At 52.7% G+C, this 24,656-nt stretch overlaps 3 protein-coding genes across 6 annotated transcripts; 1 reads left to right on the top strand and 2 right to left on the bottom strand.

Moving 5' to 3' along the window:
- Positions 1 to 3,191: 3,191 nt before the first annotated feature.
- Positions 3,192 to 7,895, bottom strand: GNGT2 (guanine nucleotide binding protein (G protein), gamma transducing activity polypeptide 2). Of its 3 annotated transcripts, none has more exons than XM_010842754.1 (3): positions 7,478 to 7,895; positions 5,392 to 5,497; positions 3,192 to 4,932 (listed from the first exon to the last, which is right to left on the bottom strand). In XM_010842754.1, the coding sequence occupies exons 2-3, from the start codon at positions 5,473 to 5,475 to the stop codon at positions 4,807 to 4,809; spliced, it is 210 nt and encodes a 69-aa protein (XP_010841056.1). In that variant the 5' UTR covers positions 5,476 to 5,497; positions 7,478 to 7,895; the 3' UTR covers positions 3,192 to 4,806. The 3 variants fall into 3 exon arrangements, with proteins under 3 accessions (XP_010841056.1, XP_010841057.1, XP_010841058.1); XM_010842755.1 differs by having other exon boundaries at positions 3,203 to 4,932; positions 7,660 to 7,895; XM_010842756.1 differs by lacking the exon at positions 7,478 to 7,895 and adding an exon at positions 6,642 to 6,939 and having other exon boundaries at positions 3,203 to 4,932.
- A 258-nt stretch (positions 7,896 to 8,153) lies between these two features.
- On the top strand, positions 8,154 to 17,524 carry ABI3 (ABI family, member 3). 2 transcript variants are annotated; one of them, XM_010842757.1, is made up of 8 exons: positions 8,154 to 8,437; positions 12,520 to 12,687; positions 13,770 to 13,946; positions 15,407 to 15,492; positions 15,688 to 15,783; positions 15,943 to 16,076; positions 16,617 to 16,754; positions 17,059 to 17,524. In XM_010842757.1, the coding sequence occupies exons 1-8, from the start codon at positions 8,321 to 8,323 to the stop codon at positions 17,220 to 17,222; spliced, it is 1,080 nt and encodes a 359-aa protein (XP_010841059.1). In that variant the 5' UTR covers positions 8,154 to 8,320; the 3' UTR covers positions 17,223 to 17,524. The 2 variants fall into 2 exon arrangements, 1 of the variants encoding a protein (XP_010841059.1); XR_825530.1 differs by lacking the exon at positions 17,059 to 17,524 and having other exon boundaries at positions 8,157 to 8,437; positions 15,943 to 16,522; positions 16,617 to 16,649.
- Positions 17,525 to 18,664: 1,140 nt separating this feature from the next.
- PHOSPHO1 (phosphatase, orphan 1) lies at positions 18,665 to 24,650 on the bottom strand. The gene is given in 3 exon segments (XM_010842758.1): positions 18,665 to 18,821; positions 18,823 to 19,503; positions 21,262 to 24,650. Coding segments are annotated over 3 exon segments (804 nt in total). The 5' UTR covers positions 21,307 to 24,650; the 3' UTR covers positions 18,665 to 18,743.
- Between the last annotated feature and the right edge of the window lie 6 nt (positions 24,651 to 24,656).

Genomic DNA, 24,656 nt, shown 5'->3' on the forward strand with positions numbered 1-24,656 from the left:
TTTCGATGCTATTTTAAACCCCACTTTAAACCTTGCTCCTGGATAAGCGACCTGCCTTCTCCACTAGGCGGAGGCCTCTGTCTCCCCACACAGAACCGGACACATAATCTGTGGGTCCAATACAGAATGAAAGTATAGGACCTGCAGTCAAAGATTAAGAATTTCGAGATAGAGGCAGCAGAGTGTTAAATCAAGCAAGGGCCTTCCTAAGCAGGAGGCCCTGTGTGAGGGCTCAGGTGGAATAATACGCCCACAAAGCTGGTCTAGTTTCCAGGTCTTAGGTTCAGGTGGGGAAGTGGTAGGAGGCAGCAGGGGCTTTGACTAACTTTCCCAGAGGACCTGAGATCCAGATTGGGTAATTGCCCTCTGCCTGAGGCCCCAACATGCCAAGCAGATAAGACACCACCCCCACTCCACTCCCTAGGGGTGCAGGAGTGAGGTGCAGAAGAGAGCATTTCGGGCAGCGGGGGCGGTGGGCGGGGTGCGGGTCGAGGTGAAGCTGCCTGATCCACTAGGCAGGATTTCAAGCTGCAGGCAGTCCTAGGAGCTGAGTCCGGAATGAACTAGTCATCTGTCCCCTCTTCCCCTCTCCTCCTTCTGATGCCTGGGAATCCCATTCTGGGAGCCCCTGGTGAATGTGCCGTGTGGAAGAAAGATGATAGAGAATTTGAAACTTGGGAATCATTCAGCTTGATGTTAGCTGACCCGGAAATCAGGAGTTCAAGGGCATCCCTCCTGCCCCTTTTCCTGGCTTGGCATGGTTTTACTCCTCAGGGTCATCAGAATTTCAGTGATTTCATCTCTGCTTGGAGTCCTTACACCTCTGACCCACCCTGCTTGGCTTTTTCACTGCCCTCTTCCTCTATTTCAGTGAAGCAAAGGTCCCTAGGGTTTTGCTGGTCTCATCACGTGTCCATCATCGGGATGCTGGTGGGCTCACAGAGTGAGGACTGTTCTGGTGAAGGCCCGGTTTGGTGTCATCATGTTCCAAAGACGGGCTGTGAAGAGGGCTCCTGGATGTGCTCTGACCTGAACCGGTAACAACATCCATCAGGGGCTTCCTTTCAGCCAAAAGGCTCAGGAATCTGTGGGATGGAACTGGAGAGGGGTGGCTCAGATTACTTCTATGACCCACCCTCAGAACACCAAATTCTCCTCTGCTGAACTTCCTAATATGAAGGAAGGAATGCTGCCACCAGGGCACAAAATACTAATTCCTTTCAAGTGAAAGCTGGGATTGCCCTCAGCCACTGAAGGCTCCTCTGGCACTAGGAAAACAGACAGAAAAGGGAGTCAGGGTGTTGGGCCCATCACCGATCTTGAGGTCCTATGATTGTCACCATATCTTAGGGGGTCAGAAGGGTATAGGTGGAATCAAGAGAACCCCTGGGGCACTGAGCCCTGAGTAAACGTATAAGAAGATAGGTAGGGAGTCTCCAGAGAAAGAGAACCAGGGATGGCTGTCTTGACATAAGAGAAGTCGTTTTTGGCCTGAGCTATTTTGTGATCGAAACCTTGTCACAATGCTTGCCTTTGGACAGGTCTCATGAATTAAATATTTTAAGGGAACAGAAGAATGCAACAACAAATGGCTATTATCAGGCTAGAGAAGTTACCATAGTAAAGATAATATATCAGTTGTAAAGATTTCCAGGTTTGTTTCACTGGTAAAAATTAGCCTGAAGCGCTCAAACCACCAGATCAACTGGAACCTAAGCGGTGATGATGTTGACATTTTCTGACCCTTGTGACTTCAGTTAACTCAGGCTTGGATTTTTGTGGATACTTCGTGAATGTGCATGTATCCTTAGTTTAAAAATTCTCCAATTTCTGTTTTGGGAAAGATCCCTGGTGTTCTCTTTTACTGTGCTGTAAGCAATAAATCCTTCTCCTGCTCTCTGGCTTAGTTGTGTCTTTTAGTTTGACCAAGAGGTGGACTGGGTTTTTTGGGTAACACAGGCCAGCAGAAGAAACCACTGCTCTACCTGGATCCTCAATAAGGGTTCAGAGTCCTGAGGAATGAAGGTTGGAGTCAGCCCCCCGAACCAAGAACTCCAACCAAGAAGGAGGCTATAGTCGATGCTCTATACCCATGTGACTATAGCCCCATCTGTTTTCCCCTTCTTACTGGAATATTAACACTTCTTCATTTAAAAAAATTAGAAGATGTATTGTATTTAGATATTTTCTCTTTCTCGCCTCTCTTCTTTTCCTGCTCTTGGGCAGTGTATTGGAGTGGCTGCATTTATTATTGAGGTTGCAGAACGGTGAAGCAGGGTTACTGTGGAATTGGGAAAGGAGTGGACAGTCCCTGGGAGACCCTGAATTCTGAACAGTGGCCCACAAGCTTACCGGTAGGAGCAAGACAAGCCCCAGGACTGTGGCCCACTGGGGAGGGGCTGAGGGAGTTTGCAGCTCTGAATCAGATGAATGTATTATGTTAGGTTTCTTTGCAAATACTTGGTTTCAATCCTTCTCTCTCACCCCGGAAGCTAGAAACTTGTTGGTATCCTTGACCACTTCCTGTCCCTCGCCCATCAATTAATGAGATGTCAAGATCTGAAAACTTCATTTTCCAAAGAACCCTTCACCCCACCTTCCCCTCTAGACTTACAGCCTCTGCCCCAACCCACTTCTCCCTGCAGCTCACAATCATCTCCTTAATTCTCTCTCTGATTCTACTCTGCCCACTCAATCTTGTCAAAAGCCTTGTCAAAACCCTTCTAAATGCAAACATTACCCCGGTGGTTTAGTATCACAACAAGACCCTCTGATCACCTGCAACTCCACCTCTCTAGCAGCAGATCCTAAATGTCTAGGCCTTTCCCTTGACATTCCAACAACTCTGACCTGATAAGTGTTTGCATTCAAACCTTTGTTCTTTTCTTCTTCATCTTTTCTTCTGTTAATACTGTCCCTTCAGCCAGATTTATATCACCCTTTTACAGCTTAATCCTGTAGGACTCAGCTGCGAACACCACCTCCCTTTTGAGGCCTTTCCTGTCCTCTGGATCTCAGGTGGCCTTGGCCCACAGTGGCCTGAAGCAGGGTTTCAGCTCCCAGCCAGAGACTGAGGTCAGGAAGTGGCAGTAAGAGCGCTAAATCCTGGCCACTAGACCACCGGAAACCAGTGGCCAGTGACAAGGCCCTGGCCCACCAGCTGTGTAGAAATGAATTTCCACATAGAGATGGAAAGTAGTGAAACAGTTAGTGTTTATTAGGAGGGAAAAAGAGCACAGTACATGCGGACAGACGCATGATGGGCTCCGAGAGAGTCACACCACTGTGGGGGCTTCAATCACTTATGAGGCATTTCTTCCAGTTTCCTTTGGTCGGTCATATGGCTTTGCCCTGTTCTGAGTCTGTATTTGGGACATCTCAGCATCCTCCCATGTGTGTGTGGACATCTTTTAGCCAAGGTAGATTTAGTGAAGAGGGCTATGGGTAGTTGCATCTTTTACTATGAGGTGATGCCCCCTCTCTTTCGACCTCCAAGGAGCCTTGCTATGCATGTGTAGGCTGGGAGGTCTCCTTAATTTCAAGAATGAGGAATATGTGGTCTTTTATCTCCTATCTGGGCAGGGCCCGGCCTCCTCTATCATCCTGCATTTATGGAGTTTCTGCTATTATGGAATTCCTGTCCACAGGGGAGAAACTGTTCAGCCTGGGGCCCATCTATCTCACTCTCTCCCAGCATGCAATGCAGCCACTCAGCTGGATTCTGTAGTCTTCCTATGTCCCCCTCATACTCCGCATAGACTTCTCTGTCATTGCACTGAACACATTGTATCATGAATGTCTGTCTGTGACTTCTTTAGACAGTAATCTTCTTGCTAACAAGGCCTAGGAATTAGTCTTTCAGCTCTAAGCAGGATCCAACCTCCCTTATGCTAATCAAAGCCTGGCCTTCTGCTGCTTAAATACCTTCATCAGCTTTCTGTTGCAATGAGAATAAAAAAGAAAGTTCTTACCTGAGCTCACAGCAAAGTCCTTTAGACCTGACTTCATCTTCCTCTCCAGCCCCATGTTTTACCCCTGCTGGATTTGTCCTCACCCTCCCCTCCCAACTGTCTGCAACAGTTCACTTTGACCTTGTCCAGTGCCCTGAATGTCCTCTGCTGTGTGTTCCTACACCAGCATCGACTCCCCCTTTGCCACTGTAGCACTTACTGATTTAATTGTAACTCTGTTTCGTGTCTTCTCTGCTAGATTCCATGACAATAAGAGCCACTTGAATTTTGCTTGCTCTTCTATCCTAGCCCAACATGGAACAGACAATCAGTAATATTCAATAAATCATGACATCATGACTTTACAAGCTCTTTTTGTCACCAGGCCAATCTCAGGTTATCTAAATGACTGGGAGGAGTTCCACAGGACCAGACATGAGGTGGGGGAAAAGGGCCTCCCCAACTCCAATCCTCAACCCAGAAGCTCTGGATGGAAATGCTGGTTCCTAGGCAGACAGTGGAGGGGGAAATAGGAGGCGTTTTAAGGAGGAGTAACTGTTTCCCAAGGACTGTCCGGGCTCTCAGGGAATTGCGTCCTGAGCCAGGGAGGCTCTCGTGGGAGCGGTTCCAGGTGGGGTCAGCAGTGACCCAGCAGGTGATGGAGGTAATGGGAGAGAAGAGTTCACAGTGGAACTGGGGAATGGATTCACGATGAGTGCAGCTGGGCCTCTTTACTCATCCTGTGACTAAGAGAGAGTGAACATCCACTGCTTCCCTGCACATCCCAGGGTACTTGGTTCTGGTGGGGAGAGGGCTGAGGAGGGGCAGGCATTCAGGGTGAAGGGCTCCAGCACCATCAGCTTATTATACAACCGCCTTTTTCCTTGAAGGGATTCTTGTCCTCAGGGATGCCTTTAAGAAGAGGGTCGTTTCCTGCTTCAGCCTCCACATAATCCTTGATTTCCTTTCCTGTTTTGGAAATCTGGGAGAAAGCAGAGTGTGGTTCTAGCCCTTTTCTGTTGCTCAGGATTCATGATTTGCTCAGTCCCCAAAAAACAGGTTTCTGGGCAGGATGGGAATAGAGACAGGAGAGAAGAAAGATGAGAGGCACAGGCAGGTGTGAGAGGAGTATGAGTTCCTTGACCAGAACCAGAAAGCCTGCTTCTTACTTGTGAGGGATATTTGGCCAGGCCCAGTCCAGGGACTGAAATGGACACACCAAGCCCTCCAGGCTCTGAGGTTATCTCTTGTGCACCTTTGTAGGAACAAACTTTGCCTCCTCCCACCTCCCAGCCCATTCCAGAGGCACCTCTTGCTCTTTCTACTGCCCTGGAAAGGTCCCACCACCCTGCTGTTCATCACACCTTCCTTTGTGTCCTGTCTCCATGAGGACCAGAAAGGGATAGAGAAGAGGCAGCAGGGAGTGAAAGAGGAGGCTCACCAGAGCTCTTGGGTTCTTCACTTCCTTCTTCAGCTGCTCTACCTCCATCTTTAAGAGTTCCTTCTCGCTGAGCTCTTGGGCCATCCTGTCCTGGAGAGACCAGGCCCTGGAAAGCATCCACAGCCAGGACTTTAAATCCCCTGGTCACCCCCAGCTCCTCCTCTGTACTCTCCATACCTCAGCTTCTAACCTCGTCCCTGCTCACCATATATTCTCATCGCTCACCAAGGATTCACTGCAGCCCCTGCCCCTACCCTACTGTGAGCTAGGCTCAGGAGGAGAAGATGGGGCAGGCACACACAGTCTTTGCCCTTAGATAAGATCTGTCTATGGAGAAAATGGGGATCAGAGCATGGAGAAGGGAGAGAAGAGCAGTTTCTTTCAGTGAGACAGATTTGGGAAGCAAAGTTATTGTTGCACCAACACAGGTAGCTCATTAGGCAGTTTTCAGGAAAATTCAGGTCCTGCCAGAAGAAAGACTACCCTAGTGATTAAGAGAAAGGCTCTGGAGTCTTCCAGACTCCAGTTCCGATTGTGACTTGGCAGCTTCCAAGCTGGAGCGCATCCTCCTTCAACCTTCATTTCCCCATCTGCAAAACAGTATAATAATGGTACCTACCTTATATGATTATCGTGAGGATTAAGAAAATAATGTCTGTAAAATATTTTAACACACTGCCTGGCATATAATAAACACAATGTGTTCATCATCATTATCACTACCACAGGGTTATCAGGAAGGCCCGCCTGGTTTCTAACCTCAATAATTCTAAGACTAGATCCCAGTCCAGTGCAACCTCAGCCCCTCTCACCTGCCAAGCAAGAGCGTGCACTTCAAGACCCAGATGAAGGCGTTTGAGCCTCCTAGCTCCTTATCAGCTGAAAGTCTTTAGACAAAGCAGATGGTCTGGAAACCCAAATCTCTGATGCCTAAGCTGATCATAGGCTCAAGGTTCTAAACTCATCCAGCAGCTTGAGCCTTCCAGACTACCACCACTGCAGGCAACCTGTCTCGCCCCCCGCAATCAGCCCCTCTCCTATAGTGACCCCTCTGGCTTAGAGCCCATTTCCCCATTCTTACCCTCCAGCCCTGCCTGCTCCCCTACCCCAGTCTTCTCTCCCAAGCCCCCTCCTCCCCTACGTCTGAGCCTGCTCTGAGGCTATTTCCAATGAGGCAAGTCCTACACCACCTCCCAACTTCCCTCATCCGAGAAGCCTCTGTGTCCCTCACTCAAGCCCCACCATCTCACCTTACAAGGTTCTCCGAGCTCAAATTTCATTCACTCGTTCCATGAAAATGTACTCAGGATGCTATGCCCATCAGCTAGGGGCCATGGCCACTGCCAGCACCCGCGTACATACTTCTTTGTCTCCATGCCTCCCTCTGAGCCCAGCACACGTGTCTCCCTCAGCAGTCCCTGAGCACAGGGCTCACATCCTGATCTCTCTCTTGGTCTCCTCCCAGGACCACCCAAGGGCTATGTCATTTAACAGTCACTGAGCTTCTGCTCCGGAGAAGGCAATGGCACCCCACTCCAGTACTTTTGCCTAGAAAATCCCATGGACGGAGGAGGAGCCTGGTAGGCTGCAGTCCATAGGGTCGCTAAGAGTCGGACACGACTGAGCGACTTCACTTTCACTTTTCACTTTCATGCATTGGAGAAGGAAATGGCAACCCACTCCAGTGTTCTTGCCTGGAGAATCCCAGGGACAGGGGAGCCTGGTGGGCTGCTGTCTATGGGGTCGCACAGAGTCGGACACGACTGAAGCGACTTAGCAGCAATAGCAGTAGAGCTTCTGCTCAGCCTGACGCCTGTCCAGTGAGTGACAAGGGACCCTCTCAAGGAGCAGATATTAAGGGACCAGTGTGGTCAGTGAGGGATTCTTTTTTTTTTTTCCTGACTTTAGAATGACAGACTCCCCAGTAATAGGGGCAGGGAGGAGGCCCAGAGTCCTTCCTAAATTCTCTTACTCCAGAAATCAATTCCCATTGACAGCTCTGAGCTCTAAGAGTTTGAGATCAGGACAGGACCCCGGACATCATCCAGTCTGAGTCTCTTGTGAATTCAGGAAATGCAGCACATACCTCCTGAAGCAGGCTTGATGCTCTGGCCACTGCTGCTTCCTACGACTGACGTGTTAATCTGGAATTTAAACCTGGTGCTTCTCAAAGCCAAGTCCTTCCTGTTGTCTAATCTGAGTCCCTTATGCTCCACTTGGTCAATTTCATCTTGTCCTGCCTCCACCAGGCCCAGAGCATATACATACACCAGATCTTCATTGCAGGTAACCCTTCGGAGACTTGATAACACTTCTCAGGGGACCTCTGGTTGTATCTTCTCAGTGTCCTGCCTGGTCCCTCTGGCTGCTGCATCGGCTGTTTTCCATTGTTGTGGCACCACCGCCCTATGGGCCCCCAGCATGATCCGTCTCCATATCCTCTCCACCCTCCAGTCCCCTGTCTCTTGGTGACTCATCCCGAGCTTCCCAAGGAAGCCCCCACCCTCTGCCCTTTCCTCCCCTTCCATGAGTGGAAAATCCATCTCCACCTCCCAGAGCAGGCCAGCCCCCTTCCTCCTGTCTCCCACCCCAGCCCCCGCCGCAGCTTCCTCTCCAGGCCCAGGGAGCAATCACAGCCGCCCCGACCTTGGCTTCCTCTGCTAGGAGGGATTGGGGGGCTGGGCCCCCAAAGGAGCCCCCCCTTTTCTCCCTTCCTCTGGGCAGGGGACAAAGTGGCACAGGCCCAGGGAGTGGGGACTAACTTCCTCTTGTCCCCGCATAGCATGCCTGCCCCTTGCTAGCAGGTTTGGGTCTCACGCAGAGGAAACCAAAAGCAGTGAGAGGGAGGGAAGGCAGAGCGACCAATCAAGGGCAGAGTGAGGTGCAAAACCGGCAGGCTCCCCGGGGAGCCGGGCAGAGGCCAGGGGCCATGGCGGAGCTACAGCAACTGCAGGAGTTTGAGATCCCCACGGGCCGGGAGGCCCTGAGGGGCAACCACAGCTCCCTGCTGCGAGTCGCAGACTACTGCGAAGACAACTACGTGCAGGTAAGCAGAGCGGGTGCAGGCCTGGCACCCCAGCCCCTCCAGGGGCCCAGAGCCCATCCTGACAGGTGCTTGGCCTGGGCGTTGGCTGAGCTATCCTCCCACTCCAGGCTGGCTTCATCCCAGACCCTTAAATTCTCATGCTGACGTGTGCTCCCGGGCCCTCCTGTACTCCTCTTTCCCAGAGCCTCAGAGATGCCCAGGGAAGGCAGTGCTACCCCGTCCTGCTATAGGCCTCCCCGCAGGCTCCTCTCCTTCCGAACGTCCCACTCAGATCCAGAGGTCTAAAGACTTGTCCTCACACAGCTGTTGGTGCCATCATTCCATGTTCACGCTGGCTCTAGGTGAGACTTCAGAAGAACTTCCCAAACATTGTCTTGAACTTGAGATGGACGAGAGAAAACTCTGTCCCTGATAGCTGAGGGAGAGTTGAGAGATGTCACCCTATGTTGGGTTAAAGAGATGGAGTTTGACTCAGAGGCAGGGGGATGGACAATATGACTGCATGCAGCAGACTACCAGCAAAATGCAAGGACAGTGGCATTTTAAAACAGTTTTCTAAATTGGAGGGTTGTCCTAGGACGGAGAGTAGGTGCTTGGATGAACAGAAAAGGACAGCCTTCATAACGGCCTTGTGAGACAATATCATTATTCCCATTTCATAGATGAAGGGACAGCAGTTCAGGGAGGCAAGGTGACTTGTCCAAGGTCACATCGCTTGGCAATGGCAGACCTGGGCATCAGCCTAGCCTTGACTTCTGAAGCTGAACCCTCTCCTCTCTGCCTTTCCCTCCCTGACATGCTGTATGATTTTAAGACAGTTTATTTGCACTGGGACCTCCCAGCTCCGTAGGAGTGAGTGTTTAAAAAAAAATAAAAATAAAAGGAGAAAATGCTTATGAGAAAATGGCAGATTAAAGAAAGGTCATGGCAACAGCAGTTAAAGTGCTTTGCACCTGAACTGCCTTCATTGCCCCCTTCAGTCCTCACCCCAGTCTGTGAGGTGAGGACCACTCCCACTTCACAACCAGGAGGCTGAGCTTCTGAAAAGTTAACTTACGTTCCCAGGGTCTCCAAGCTAATGGTAGAACCCGGATTTGAACAAGCAACTTTGACTCCAGAGCATTCCCCCCCAAATCTCTAGTTGAAAATGCTACTCCCACTGTAGATCCTGAGTGACTGTGGGTACTGAAACTGAGCTGGAATGTGGCTTGTGAACTAGCTGCATTCCCCTAGCACTGGAAGGCAAGCTCCTCCTATGGACTAGGATGGAGGCCCTCTTTCCCATTCTTGTTTAATAACTTCTGCACATCTCAAAGCATTTCTGGATGGGTTCTCATTTGCACATATGGGGTGCACACAGAATTTGAGGTCAGAAAGACCTGAGTCCAGTGTCCAGCTCCTGGACATGGGGCAAGTTTCCCTTGTGATTCTTATACCTTTTATCACAGTGGTCACATGGGTTAAATGTAATAATGTATTAGCACATTTAGCCCAGTGTTTCTCCCTCAAGAAGGGCAGGATAAATGGCAGCTGTTACTATCATCATCACCTTTCATCAGATGGATGAAAGACAAATATAGATATTCAAAGTTAATTCTACTGAGGTGAAGCAGCCCTTGCAAAAACGCTCCGGGCCTCAGAAGCCCTGACCCAGGTCAGAATCCTTGGATTTCAGCTTCCTTCATGCAGAACACTACTAGACCACAGAACCAGTTACCTTCCCTGGCTCCTCTGAGGGTTTTCTGAGGAGCAAATGCCTAGGAAGGATTTGGATGACTTCTCAAAACTGGTCTTAAATAAGACCTGGTTCCCACGATCTCCCCTCCTTCCTCACACCGCCTCCTCCATCTCAAGCAGGTGTCAGGAAGCCCTTGGGGAATGGGGGAGGACAAGCTAGGGTCAACTGCAGAGTTCTCTGTCAGGGTCCATTGAGTTTGTAGACAGGGTAATTTGCATGATGAATAAGCAGTCAGCCATGAAGATGGATCCCAGACCTTTGTTTCTCTAGACCTGACTTTGGGTTAAGACCAAAGCCAGGAGTCGGTAGGCATCCAGGCTCTGTCCTCCCCAGAGCTGGGCCCAAGCAGACATGTTTCCTGTTTGGACTGACAGGAAAAATCCAGTGATGAATTCCACATGCCAGTCCAGGGAGGGGTGAGTACAAGAGAGGCCAGCTAATACAGAGTAGTCACTGCTCCATTCTGGGCCTTCATTTCCTCATCTACTCAAGGACAGTCTTGAACTACAATTAGACCTGTTGTTCTTTCTGGGTTGATCTCTTTGCCTTTTCAAGGCACTCAGTTATGTATGTTGATGAGATGTAAATTGGATGCAAATAAGCAGTTCTTAGCCTCTTTGGACAGAAAGGCATGGAGAAGCACCTGAGGGGAGAAGGTTCTGGGCCCACTCTTTGGTTCAAGTTTCATTGGGGCTACACTAGATGCTCCCAGGTCTCTTTGAGCACCCTGCTTAAATAGGTTCTAGGTCTGTTCTCCACTATGGGCCTTGAGGATCAACTGAAGGCCCTTAACAAGGAGACCTCAGGGTGCAGCCTTACTGATTAGTCTGCTGGCCTCTCCCCAGACTTGCCCTGGATTGGCCCCTACCCTCGTGTCCCAACCTGAGATGAGGAAGCTGCCTGGGGAACCAAATGACTAGAGAAGTAAACCCTCTTCAGTCTTCAGACACTCCCTGCCCACCCCACCACCACTGCCTGGAAGTGTGGCCCTAGCCAGCACCGGGCACAGTGCCTGGCAGGCAGTAGGAACATGGCCAGCAAGTGTTTGGGTTTGCATTCAACCCACTGATTAATTCACAAATGCATATTCATCAAGTTTCATCTGTATGTTGGGCACTAACTATTCCAGGATAGGATACAGAATAAAACAGATGAGCTCCCTTCCCTCTTAGGGCTTACATTCTAGTGTATGTGGATGTGTGTGTGTGTGTGTGTGTGTGTATGGGGGGATAGATAATGAAGTACATAGATAAAAAATTTCAGATGGTACTAAGTTCTATGAAGAAAACGGTAAATCTAATACAGAGTCAATACAGAGGTGGGCTAGGGGAGATCTTGGGGTGATCGGGCAAGTATCTTTGAAGACCTGAAGTATAACAAGTGCAAAAGTCCTGAGGTACAAGCAATCTCAGCTTGATCAGGAACTGAGACCCAATAGCCAATGTGGCTGGAGGACCATGAGTGAGCGGGAGAGAGGAAGGGGATGAGGGTGAGGAGAAAAACAGGAGCCAGCCTTGTGGGACCCTATACAGGCCCCGGTTATACAGGCTACACTTCCCTGGTGGCTCAGACAGTAAAGAATCTGCCTGCAATGTGGGAGGCCTGGGTTTGATCCCTGGGTCAGGAAGATTCCCTGGAGAAGGGAATGGCAACCCACTCCAGTATTCTTGCCTGGAAAATTCCACAGAGAAGCCTGGTGGGCTACAGTCCATGGGGTCACAAAGAGTCAGACACAACTGAGCAACTAACACTTTCACAATATAGGCTACAGTTAGAAGTTGCTTTATTCTACCCCTTCTGGGCTTCAGTTTCTTATCAATAAAATGGACCAAATTATTGGTTCCCAAACACCGCCTTGCAGACCAGAGCTAAGCCAGGAGCTCAGGAGTCACCTAAGGAGCTTTTAAAGGTACAGATTCATTGGCCACATGCCCAGGGGATTCTGGTTAGAAGGTCTGGGATGAGGGCCTGAGGTTGGTTGTTTGGTTTTCAAGTCCAATAATATCTTTTTCCAGCCAGTGTTGACTTCCTCTTTCCTTTCTACTGTTCACCATTTACGATCCCCCCTAAAAAATATCTTCAGGAGGGTAGTAGGGCTAATCCTCAGTGTGACTATCTGAGAAGGGTATCTTTACCTCCCCTTGGACCCAGTTCCCAGGGCTGCAGAGTCACTTTCCTAATACCCCTTGAGTCCTTCTTACCGCATCGTTCTTACAGAAACCTCCTCAAACATCTGACGGTAACCGCTTTCTCCCAACTCAGCCCCCATCTTCTTCATACCCTATCCCATCCCAGCCCACAGCCAAGGACCCAGTGGAACATGCCAGGGCTGTGTGTATTTCAGGCCACGGACAAGCGAAAAGCACTGGAGGAGACCATGGCTTTCACCACCCAGGCCCTGGCCAGCGTGGCCTACCAGGTGGGCAATCTGGCTGGACACACCCTGCGGATGCTGGATCTTCAGGCGGCTGCCCTGAGGCAGGTGGAAGCCCGCGTGAGCACACTGGGCCAGGTAAAAGCTGGGGGAAAGCTGCTCGCCTCAGCCCCTAACTCTTCAGCCCCACCCGGACATCTTCTGCAGCAAAAGTTCTTTCCTGCCTTCCTCTACATCCAAACACCCACCTCTATCCCAGCAAGTTGGCACTTGCCAAGCTTTTTGAGCTTCCATGTGTCTCAGGGGTGGGCCTTGCTGTCCCCTTCTGACCAGGAACTCCCTGATGGCAGAACTCTTTCTGAATTCCTTCCTACACGATAGAAAGCAGGCTCTCCCCTCCACAGTGGCTACATAGCACAGAAAAGAGGCAAATGTACCCTGTTTTCATCTAAACACAGGCGGTGACTTTATAAATATCCCAAAGTCAGACTGCTTGCTTGGCAAGGTCATTCTCAGCCCTGGAAGCGCTGCCACCACCACACAGCGTCCCACCCCATCTCGCATATACACCCTCCTCCTTCCTTCCTGAATCCTTGGCCGAGGAATTACCCCATAAACCACATGCATCAGCCTGGCCTGTGCATCACTCACATGTTCAGTGTGAGTGTGTCTTTTTCTCTCACCCCAGCAGATTGAAGTTCACACCCTCTCAGAGATGTAGGTTTCTCCAAAGAACATTCCAAGAGGAAGTTGATTCGCTTATATTGTCCCCCAAGGCAACCCACTCCAGTATTCTTGCCTGGAGAATCTCAGGGACGGGGGAGCCTGGTGGGCTGCCGTCTATGGGGTCGCACAGAGTCGGACGCGACTGATGTGACTTAGCAGCAAGAGGGAGAGCTGATTCAGCCATGATTCTCAGCCACCTCCACATTATCTCCCTCTGCTCCCAAGCTGGCCCAGCCTCTTCCCAGCACCCCTTAAGGATGCTGTGTTTTCTCTTTTCCTCTGGTTCCTGCTCAGCTAATAATAACTCTTGTTCTCTTCCACTGGAAGTTGCTCCAAAGTGGCTCCATCCTCTCCTGGCAACTCTTTACCCAAATGCTGTGTGACCTCAGGGACAAAACTCACTCTTTCCCGGCACCTCGCTGCCTCCCATGGCCTCTCCCCCTCCCCAAAGTTTTAAGGGAAAGAGCATTGTCACCTCCAACTCTGTCACACAGATGGTGAACATGCATATGGAGAAAGTGGCCCGAAGGGAGATCGGCACCTTAGCCACTGTCCAGCGGCTGCCTCCCGGCCAGAAGATCATCGCCCCTGAGAGCCTGCCTCACCTCACGCCCTACTACAGGAGACCCCTCAACTTCAGTTGCCTGGATGACATTGGCCATGGGATCAAGGTAGAGAGAGGGGCCCCTCCTCTTTCTCCACAGCACAGCCTCTGTTTTTTTAAGGCCATACCTCATGGGGATTTTGTTTCCCCAGTCCATGCCCCATGCAGCGGAAGCACAGAGCCCTAACCACTGGACCACCAGGGAAGTGCCCCCAGCCTCTTCTGCCTCATGGCTCCCTTCGCTCTAGAGCCTCAGTTCTCTTCCAGGACCATGTTCTTGTCCCACCCTGCAGCCCCTTTCCTTCCTCATTCCCTGAAGCCATCGCCCTAAGTGGCTCTGCTGCTCCCCATGGGGCCCCCTTATAGGAGAGGGGGCCCATCTTCTTCCTTTAAAATTCATCATGACCTGTGTCTTAATAACTGACCTTTACCCTTATCACAAGACCTGCTGACAATGCCACCTGGGCTCACACATACAAACTTGTGGGTACAGGATGGGTGTGTGTGTGTGTGAAGGGGAAGAGCGGAGAGGGAAGACGTCAGGGTGCATGAGAATGGTTCCCCAGCCACATGAGAACAGCAACTTCCTCTGTCTGGAGGTTTGAGGTCACTGTGCTGAACAGTCACCCAGAGTTGCTGTTGGGTGGGGAGGGCGGGGGATGCAGGCACTCAAATGAGGACATGCTGAAGACTGGCATTTTCTTCACAGCCTACCTCCTTCTGCGAGGTGGAAGAGGACACACCCTTAATCCCATTTTATCCATTCCTTGTCCCACACGTCAACATTCCAGATTAGATTGGCTGCTCTCCTGTATCTAAACAGCCCCTTGATTTCCTTAACACAACATCTTCCTCCAAAACAGAAATCACACTCCCTCTTTCAGTAGCTAGGCCCTCTTACCAGTAAGTTCTTCCTTTTATCCAACCTAAATTCTTTATGCCTGAGTTCAAGTCCCTTTTATCTTGTCTCCAGGGGAGGATAGCAGAGGACATCATTCCTCATGTACCTATTCTTGGGGAAACTCCATCACCAACTTTAGTGCTCTCTTGCACATGAGTTCACAGCTTGTCACTTGTACTCTGTACATTCTGCTCCTCTCTGCCCTGAACTCCCCAAAGCCAGTTCCTCAGGCCCGTGAAAATGACAGGTGGGAGGTTTCTACCTCAGCCTCTACCTCCTCAGCTGTGGGCTGGAGTTGGGGTTTCTCAGAGTTAAGGCCCACAAAGCTATGCGCTCAGAGGCTTTGGGTGAGAATGGGGCTCAGCTGCTGAGGCCCTGCAAGAGGAAGTGGCCTTCAGATCCTGTCTGCCTGAGCCTATGGCAGATTTAAGGCCCGGTCTGCCAAGAGCAAGACTGAGAGGGGTGGGGTGGGAGAGCACGCTGGGAAGTGGAAGTCGGAACTTGCTCTCCCTCCTCCCCACTCTCCCAGTTCTCATCTGCCCCTCCCCCGTTTCCTCTCTGGGATGGAGGGGCGCTGTTGCAGGCCGCTGTGGGTGTCAGCCCCCGCCCCCTGCTCCCCCCTGCAGGATCTGAGCACGCAGCTGTCGCGGACTGGGACCTTGTCTCGTAAGAGCATCAAGGCGCCTGCTACTCCCGCCTCCGCCACCCTAGGGTGAGGTCTCCCACAATCGTAACCTGCACCCCCTCCTCTCCCTCCCCTCCACCAGAAACTACTCCCCACCTCCCGTCCCTTCAAGCCAGGCGCCAAACTTCCTCCTCCGACAACTGCCTCTTCTCACCCCGAACCCCTGCTCGCCTGATGGCTTCCCCTCGACGTCACTTCACCCCTCCTATCTTCCCACCCCAGGAGAGCACCCCGGATCCCCGAACCCGTGCAGGCCCCCGTGGTGCCCGACGGCAGACTCTCCGCCGCCTCCTCTGCCTCCTCACTGGCCTCAGCCGGGTGAGCCCCACAGGTTTTAGGTTGGGGTGGTCATGAAGGTGGATTAAAACTGCGGACCACAAGGGCGGAGCTTGTGATTGAAGGGGCGGGGTCAGCTTGGGTACTGAGTTAGGAAGTTGTCCCCCAGCCTAGCAAAGCCCCTTTCTCTCTGGTCTTCAGCAGCGCCGAAGGTGTCGGTGGGGTCTCCATGACCAAGGGGCAGGCAGCCCCCCAACCCCCACCCCCACCACCTGCTGCCCCTGACTTCTTCCTGCTACCCACTTCGTTGGAGAAACTGTCTTTGCCCCCACCGGGTAAGGAGCCCTGCCTCCTCCTCCTATCTCAACGTTTGGGGTTGTTTTCTCACCTCTCGAGTGAGAAAACCTCACCCCACCTCACCCCAGTTGGATCCAACTGGGCCTATGTCAGTGAACTTTGTCCAAGGTAGGAGTGACAGGAAGAAAGCAGAGGAAGCAGGCTAACATAATTTAGCCCCTGCTTTTTACCAAGTCAAAGCTTCTCATCCATTTTCTTGCTTAAATTTGACTGCTTAGGATCTTCACACTCCCATTCAACAGATGAAGAAACTGAGCCTGTGAAGTTAAATTAAGTGACTTGCTCAAGGCTTGCCCAGCCAAGTTGCAGAGTCTGATCACCCTACACTGTTCAACATTGCTGTTTACTGAGCACCTACCACCCGCTAGAGGCACTGTGGGAGGAGCAGGATGAACAAGGGCTGCAGGCAGAGTACATTGAATGGGTAGATCCTGGGGCCCTGCTCTCCAACAGTGAAGTTTCTTGGAGTGGATGGGGTTGCCTGTGTCACACTTGCAGCCTTTCTGCTTCTCTCCCAGCCCCAGAGCTGCCCATGCCCCTCGACCTGCCCCCTCCTCCACCCCTGGATGTAGATGATCTGGAGCTGCCACCTCCACCCCCACCAGGCTTTGGGTCCGAAGAGCCCAGCTGGGTCCCTGATGCGTACTTGGAGAAAGGTACTTGAGTCCTGGGACTGAAGGGCAACAGATTGTGGGGTCAGGTTTCCCCCCAATCTTCTAGCCCAGAGCCATTCTCCCTTCCATTTGCAAAGGTGTGACCGTTATTCCCCACACACCCACACAGAAAAGCAGCTGGCCTGATATTGAGTATTAGCTCAGCTGAGGAGGAGCCCAGGGCTTGGTAGAAGGCATCTCCTGCCCAAGTCCCCATGGTGCTCTCTAGAGTTCAGGGTGTGGGCCCCAGCATCCCAGGGTGCAGCAGGAGGCACATCTCACGGCACCCTCCCCTCTCTCCCTCCAGTGGTGACACTGTACCCATACACCCGCCAGAAGGACAACGAGCTCTCCTTCTCTGAGGGCACAGTTATCTGCATCACCCGCCGCTACTCTGATGGATGGTGTGAGGGTGTCTGCTCCGAGGGGTCTGGATTCTTCCCTGGGAACTATGTGGAGCCCATCAGCTGACAGCCTGGTCTCTGCCATGCTATTCAAGCACTGCCTTGAGTGAGCCTGAGTCCCACACCAAAGCCAGCTTCACTCAAGACTGGACCAGGCTTGCACACCTCTGGGCTGTTAACTGTTGTCTGTCCCTTCCCCCCATTGCAGTGGGAGGGGGTCCTGGGAGAGGTACCCAGAAGCCTGCTAGAGACAGGAAAGAACTGGAAGCCAAGGTGTTTGGTGATCTTATCCACAGGAGACCCTTGGACCATGCAAGACAGGGTCTCCAGCTGCAAGTGCCAACTTGGAATAAAACTGGTGACCTCTTGATGATTGCCCTGCAGGGTGGGGTGCGGGGTGTGCTAAAAGATTGAAAGGTAACCCGGTTTTTAGGCTCCTGCTGACTGAGTCCCTTTGCCTGCCCTAAGCAGGAATATCTCCCATCCCTGCTTGAGCCCTCTCCATGAGACCCTTGTGCCTCTCTGTGAAGACAGGCTGCACCCTGCTCTTTTGCCTGTTCCTTGCTTTATGAATTCACTTGGTTCCCCAAACTGGACATTCCTCCAAGAGTGGGGTCCAGCTCCCTCACTTAAGTGGGGCTTTCTGAGAGATCATCTCATCCTCATCCCTCAGACTGCGGCGCGAGAGATCTCAGTCACCTCTGCCCCTTTACCTCCTTTATAGCTCTGAAACACCAAAAGAGGAGGGGGTTGGGTTTCAGTGGCCCTGCTTTAAAACATCATGGCTTTCTGTTCCATACGGGAGGGGAGGGGTTCGGAGAGTCCAGTCGGCGGGGCGACTTTGGTTAAGTCCCTGGTTTCTTGCTGCATAGAAGAGGCTGGGGTGCAAGGAGGAGACGTCGTCGCGTTCTCTGAGGTCCCTGGCTGGCCGGACCCGAGCCCTGGACAGTGTGCTACCTCATCCCACCACCAGGAGGCGATTGTTCCCTCTGGCATTTCTTCCTGTGGGAACGCTGACAGCGTGCGTGGGGGGAGGCAGGAGTGTAGTGTAGGGTCACAGAAGGTAAAGCAAGACCTAGGCCTGAGAATGGCGTCCGTGGAGAGCACCATCTCTCCGCGGAGAGTCCGGGGCTGAAGGGACGAGGGGAGGAATTTCAGGACCTGTGTACCCCTGACAGAAGTCTAGGGGAAGGAAGTCATGCGGCCCAAGGCAACAGTTAATGAAACACAGTGGGAGATGTTCCTTCTCTACCCTGCCAGGCAACCCTTTCCTCCCAGTTGGGAGGGGGCAAGGTTTTTGGAAAACACTGCTGCCTGCGTGGGTCTGCGCACCACCCTGGCGGGGCCAAACTCCAGAATTCACTTGCAGTGGAACTGGGGGAGACAGCCAAGCTGGGTTAACTGCATAGATGGGGACAGCTCCGAACTCTCTCCTCCAGCCCCCAAATGGACGAGCTCCGGATTCCGGAAATTCCCGGAGGGACCCATCAAAACGAAAGGGAAAGGGAATAATAAAACTAGGTTTGTCTTTCCCTGTCCCCAGCCCCCTGGCCCCCTTCCCGCCAGGCGCCCCCTGCAGGCCGCGTCCTCAGCACGTCTTCAGCACCTGTTGCAGATGGAGGCGCACTTCGATGGCATTTTCCCAGGGTACCACGCTGGCGCGGAAGGGAGCTGGGCTCAGCCTTCTGTGCCTCCTGGATAAGGCGGTGCATGGGATAGCCGCGGCGAGGGAAGGCCACATCGCCGCCGGCCAGCAGCCCCACGGGACAGAAGTCGTTGGCGCCGTCGCCCACGTAGAAAAGGCGCTCGAAGTGCACGCCGTCGTGGGCCCGCTCGCGCAGGTAGTCGCTGAGCACCTTGTGCTTGCACATGTTGGCGGGGCAGCGCGCGCAGCTGTGTGAGTGGAAGGGCCGCAGCGCCAGCAGCCCCCGAGCGTCGGGCCCGGAAGGGTTGCTGAAGATGCGGCGGAACAGGCCTTGGTGGCCGGCGGCGCGCAGCGCGCTCTCCACGCCAAAGGTGTTGGCGTCTGAAATGAGAATAACCTCAAAGCAGGAACCCTGCTTGGCCACAAACTGCAGCAGTTCGCCCATGCCGGGCGACAGCGGGATGGACTCGTAGACGGCGCGCAGGTCTCGCGGCCGCACGCCCTGGTCGCCCAGGTACTGGAAGACGCGCTGCATGTACTCGTTGTAGAAGCCCTCGCGGTAGGTGGCACGCAGGCTTTCCGGGAGCCGCTGGCCAGGCGCTGCGCGCACGATCGAGTCGTCGCTGTTTTCGTCCACGATAGTCTCATCAAAGTCGAAGGTCAGGAGGAAGCGCGGCGAGCCCTGCGCAGCCATCCCGCCGTCCTGGGAGCAGGGGAGAGAGGAGCAGGAGGAGGAGGGAGCAAGCGAGAGGGGGCGCGGCAGGAGCCGGCCCAGGAGAGGCAGGTTAGCGGGCCACGGCCAGAGATGCTGGCACATCGAAGACCTGAGGAGGACCCAAGGCTGGTTAAGCTGGTTAAGCAACGCCGGCGTCCCCACCCCTGCCTTCCCTGTCCACCCTCTTGCACTTCTGTGTTAACTGCTCTGGGGTTTATCCTCAGGGGACCATCCTCCTGAGCCCTGAAGGGCTTCTTTGACACCTTTCTTCTACTCTCATCTGGGGCCATGGGGGCTTGAGTGGAAGAATGGAAGAGCAGCTTCCAAGGAGTCACTCCGTTGGGAAGGTTTCTGGACTAGATCATTCTAGAGACTTCCAATGACCCCTTGTTGGTGGTGGACACAGGGAAGGTGGGAGGGACTCTCCACTCCTCTTCCCTAACATAGTCAAGGGAAACCATTCATTCATTCATTCAACTGGAGCAGATTTGTCACTCCCCTTTTCAGCCACGTAGAGCCGATGGCTTGTAGGACTGTGATGGATAGTAGAAGCCAGGGAAGACTTGATGGCACTACCCAAGGCATGTGGGCAATCAGTGCCAGACCTGGAGAGTGATGTGCCTGGGCTTCTGCATTGGCCAGAGAACTGGATTTTAGGTCTTGGAGGAACCGGGTAGGTGGACTGACCACCCAAAATCCACGCAGGCTCTGTGAGCTGCTTCCAGCCAGGTGGCACTGGGCAGGGGTCCAAGGATGGGACACAACTTCTCTGGGGGGTTTCAGGGCCCTGTGCTGACAGCTCATCACTAATCACTTGCCAATTCCCTGGGAGGAACTTGTCAGCGGATGGGGTTTCTGCCAGAGTCCGAAGCAAGCGGGCAGCAGGAGAAGCTGTGGGACTTGGGGAAGTAGGAGCCTCCCGCACCAGGCCACGACATACCTGGGAGATGGGCAAGGAAGAGGAAAGAGAGCGGCAGTGGCTGAGAAGGCAGAAGGTGAGGTGGTGGGGCATGGCTGGGGTGGAGGGGATGAGGAAGGGGTGGGGAAGAAGAGGGCGAGGAGGATGTCATGCTAGGGGAGCACAGGGCAGAAAGGACAGGAAGAGTAGGGGTGGGGAGCTCCAGGAAGTCAAGATCTTGGGATGGTCATGTTAATGGGGGATAAGGGAGAGGATGCGGGGCAACATGGCAAGGGTGAGGGCATGAAGGCAAGCATGTGGAGAGCAGAAGCCCTCTGCAGCTTGCCCTGCCCCAGAGGGACAGCAAGCAGACTGCACAGCTTCAGAGTATCACTGTGCTGTCTTTCTCCCTCTCAACCTTCCACCCCAATTAGTTAAGACAAAACCACTCCTCTTTCTGGTTTCTTCCTAACTCCCTTTCCAATATTCCTGTGATGTTCATGGCCTGGCACATCCTGTAAAAGGGAAGTCCAAGGCTCCTAACTTCTGAGTTGGGATTTGAACCTGGCTATCTGCCTCCCTAACAGAATTGTCCCTTCAACTTCATGCCTACAGTCACTCTCTGGTCTCACCAACATCTATCTGAGTTTCAGTGGCCCAGGATTCCTGGAGTTGAGGATATAAAGCATCAGGGACCCACGCTTGGGATGGAAGCTTTCAGGGATTAGTGGAGGCTTAATAGAGGTGACAGCAGGCTTAAAAGAGGCTGGAGAGGGCTCCTCCCACCCCATGATGGGAACATGGAGCTGAGGCCTCATCCTAAGAGACCCCTGGAGGGACCCACTTACCCTAGACAGGCATCGGAGGCCAGCAACTGGAAAACACCCGCTCATTGTCAGTACATCACCCCGAGCACCACCTGTAGGGATTGTTGGCCTCCAGCCGTCGGTCCAGGGCTCCTGACAACCATACAAGGTCCGTGTGAGGGTGCCCGGTCAGGTGGTAGTGTTTCTACCACCAACATCCACCTGATCCTATCCCCTCTCCTGAGCCTCAGGAACCACTCAGTAAAAACAGCCCATCAAATAAGCTAAGGACCACAGGGTCCTTGCTAGGCATCCTCTTAACAATCCCTCATGATCCTGGAGAGGCTACAGATATTATTGAAGACCTAGAAAGGATAACCAACTTGTGCAAACATCACCCACTATATATGGCAGAGACAGATCTCAAAACCAGATCTCAGAGTCTGAGACCAGTGTTTTTTTCTCTATATGTTCATTGCCCCTCTCTTGTGTATGGTACATCATGTTTTACAAATCAGCTTCATTCATATTCTGTCCTTGCTCATCACAATTCCATGGATTCAGCAGATGAAAAGGACTCAGAGATTAAATAACTTGCCCAAGGCTACGATGTTTCCTTGGGGCAAAACCTGGTTTGTGAAGTCCTGGCCACACCCTTGCCTGCCCTCTGTCCTCAAAAGGGAAGAGGCAGATGCCCAGGGCTGGGCATCCACTGAAGCTGGAGGGCTAGGACCCCTGGGTACCACAGGTGATCTAGGACTGTCTCACTCCCTGGTGTTTCTAGAGACTGGCAGTCCGCCAGAAGTCAGGTTGAAATTTCTGCCAGATTTTGCTATGTGACTTTGGGGACAGGATTTGGCTTAATGGGCCTACACCAATGCTGCTTCAAACCTACAAGTCCCAGTTGCTCCCCTCCACCCTGGGTTTAAATGAGAGACTATATGCAGCTGGGACACATCTGGACCGCTACTGCGAGCCAGGAGACTAGACAGGGGAAGGAGCAAAGGGCTGGCTGGCTGCTGCCCTCTGGTGGTGAGAGTGGGTGACACTGGGTACCCCTCTGACTTTGTCAAGGTGACCCTCCCCAGACCATCCCAGGACAGCAAGGAGAAGCAACAGTTTCTCAAGAAAGAGACAGGGACTTCGCAGGAGCAGGGGTCTAGTCAGAGGAAGGGCTCCCTCCATCTTGAGGTATCCCATCTGTCCCCACTCCCTGGCTACACATGCAATGTGGATTTCAGCCTTTTCCCTAAGAATTTGTAGTCTAGGAATCTAGTTGTGGACAAAGCTGAATGGGGCAGTGGGCAAAAAAAGGGAAGGGATTGAGAGAGGAGACACAGGTCAAAAATATGGGAGAGAAGGGGAGGGAGGCATGTGAGGTAAAGGAAGGGCATGTTTTGGGGGTTAGAGGTGGGAGGGCTGTCCCAGGTCCCATCTAGATGGACTTTCAGCCTTCCAGAATCCTGGCTGATATCACATGTCCCCCAGGGGACAGGTGAGTCCAAAGAGGAAAGGTCAAAGGATGCCACACCCCTTGTAAAAGCAAACATGGACAGACACATGCCAGGCAGATATGAAGATAAAAGGGTCTCCAGGAATCACCCAGAGACCAGATTTCATTTCTTTGTCCTTGATTCTTTTTTTTTTTTTAATTTGGTGGAATAGTCTACTTGTTTTTAATCATGTTCAAAACTTCTCAGCAAAAGTTAGGTTCTTTTCATCTAATACTAGATTCAGGGAAATTAGATAAACGTTTATTGTTGGTGAGTTGCCCTTGTTTTAGTCCCTAGAGGTCTTCCCGTCGAAATTGAGAAGGCCATGCTGCAACACCCACCCCTACCCCACAGTAGTCAGAGACACCCCAGGCCCCGCTGAAATCTGGCTCTTGGGACATTCAGAGAGGTCACTCACCTATGGAAACTTTCTCCTGAGTGATTGAATCCTCTTGTGGTCACCAAATAGAGTCCCTCAGAGGAAAGGGGGACAGGACCTCTGAGCTTTTCCAGCAGGCTAGAGCAGAGGACAGAAGGGTTTCATTGGGCTGGCAGGGAGTCCATATTCTGGTTCTACCTAAAACCAGTGTTTCCCCCACCCCTACACCGGCCCCTCGCACCCCTGCACCTTTTTACGCAAGTGCTGTTACATTATATCCATGGGAATAGGATGGGAGGACACCTTTGGGGTGGGGAAACAAAGTTTGAAAATTCCCATGAATGGATGGTTGGAGGCCACAGGGCAGTATTCCACAAGAAACTGCAGGATAAGGATGTGGCAAGGGCAAGGATCCCAGAAATACTACAGTAACAAGTCCTCTGCTCAAGACTAGGTCTCCTAGTATCTATCACTAGAAATCACTTTCCACCACTAAGCTGGAATTCTCAACCTCCCCCAGACAGCACTCCCAACTTCACCATGGTTTCTTCCTTGGTCCCTTCCTTCACCACTAGCAATGCATAAGAAAAACAAAAGCCCAGAGAGGTCAAGCTAACATCCTGGGTCACACAGCATCAGAATCAGGATTAGAACTAGAATTCAAGGGTCTCTGCTGCCTCTTGGGAAAACTGCAGCCAGAACTTCCTCTATTGCCCTGGAGACTCCCCCTGGGTTGTAAGCTTGTTGTCCTGACAGCTGGGTTGACGTCCTGGAGCTCTGGTGCCAGTGAGAAAGATAGGACCAGGAGTCACCTCTGTGTTTCCCTGCCTGGGTAGACAAGCTAGGAGGGGATCTTCAGTGGGCAAGGAGGTGGCAGCTGCCGGTGGAGTCTGGGGAGAGATATTTTTAGAGGTGGCTGGAAAGCAGGCACTCTGGCACACCCCCAGCTGGCCGGTGCTTCGCTCCAGTGCGGGGCGGCGGGGGGTGGTGGAGGGGGACAGTTCGGTAGACCAGGGGACTCGTGGGTGGCAGGGAGCAAGGAAGCACGGATTCCTTCGCCCTGTCTGTGTCGGGAATGGAGCGATAGCCAGACACCTAGTCCCTTGGGTAGGAGAGGAACTCATTCCTCTGCTCCAGCGACTCCCCCACGGACACGCGTGTGAAGGAGCGCTCTCAGACCCAGCGCAGCCCCCACCCCACGCTGGGACCCCAGCCTTCCCCTACCTCGGCGAGTCCAGGACTCACGTGGGGAGCGGCGGCAGCAGAGGTCTGTCCCGGCTGAGTTTGGAGTGTGAAGAGTAGGGGGACACGGGCTAGCTGAGGTATTTGGGCTCAGGATGGAGCAAGGGGTGCTTACGGGAATTGGAGGGGATGCGGTGTCTTATCCACCCCCGGATTTCTGGGCTTCGGCTCTCACGAGTCCCTCCAGTCCGGAGGGGCCGTGGATGATATGCGTCTGGGCCGTCCCCTCCACTTGCCCCCCATCCCCCCAGGCCGCCGCCGCGTCCCCTTTAAATACCGGGGAGCCGGAGCCGGAGCCGCGGCTGGCGCTGCGGCTGGCGCAG

Source organism: Bison bison, unplaced genomic scaffold (genome assembly GCF_000754665.1).
Source record: "Bison bison bison isolate TAMUID 2011002044 unplaced genomic scaffold, Bison_UMD1.0 scf7180017864180, whole genome shotgun sequence".
Lineage (NCBI taxonomy): Eukaryota > Metazoa > Chordata > Mammalia > Artiodactyla > Bovidae > Bison > Bison bison.

What these genes read in the sequence shown, in the direction of transcription:
- GNGT2 (XM_010842754.1), bottom strand. Translation starts at nt 5,475, where the DNA reads ATGGCCCAAGAGCTCAGCGAGAAGGAACTCTTAAAGATGGAGGTAGAG. An exon ending in TGAAGAACCCAAGAGCTCTG is followed by an intron (nt 4,933 to 5,391) that starts GTGAGCCTCCTC and finishes GCTTTCTCCCAG; the next exon opens with ATTTCCAAAACAGGAAAGGA.
- ABI3 (XM_010842757.1), top strand. Translation starts at nt 8,321, where the DNA reads ATGGCGGAGCTACAGCAACTGCAGGAGTTTGAGATCCCCACGGGCCGG. An exon ending in GCGAAGACAACTACGTGCAG is followed by an intron (nt 8,438 to 12,519) that starts GTAAGCAGAGCG and finishes TGTGTATTTCAG; the next exon opens with GCCACGGACAAGCGAAAAGC. An exon ending in TCCTCACTGGCCTCAGCCGG is followed by an intron (nt 15,784 to 15,942) that starts GTGAGCCCCACA and finishes TCTGGTCTTCAG; the next exon opens with CAGCGCCGAAGGTGTCGGTG.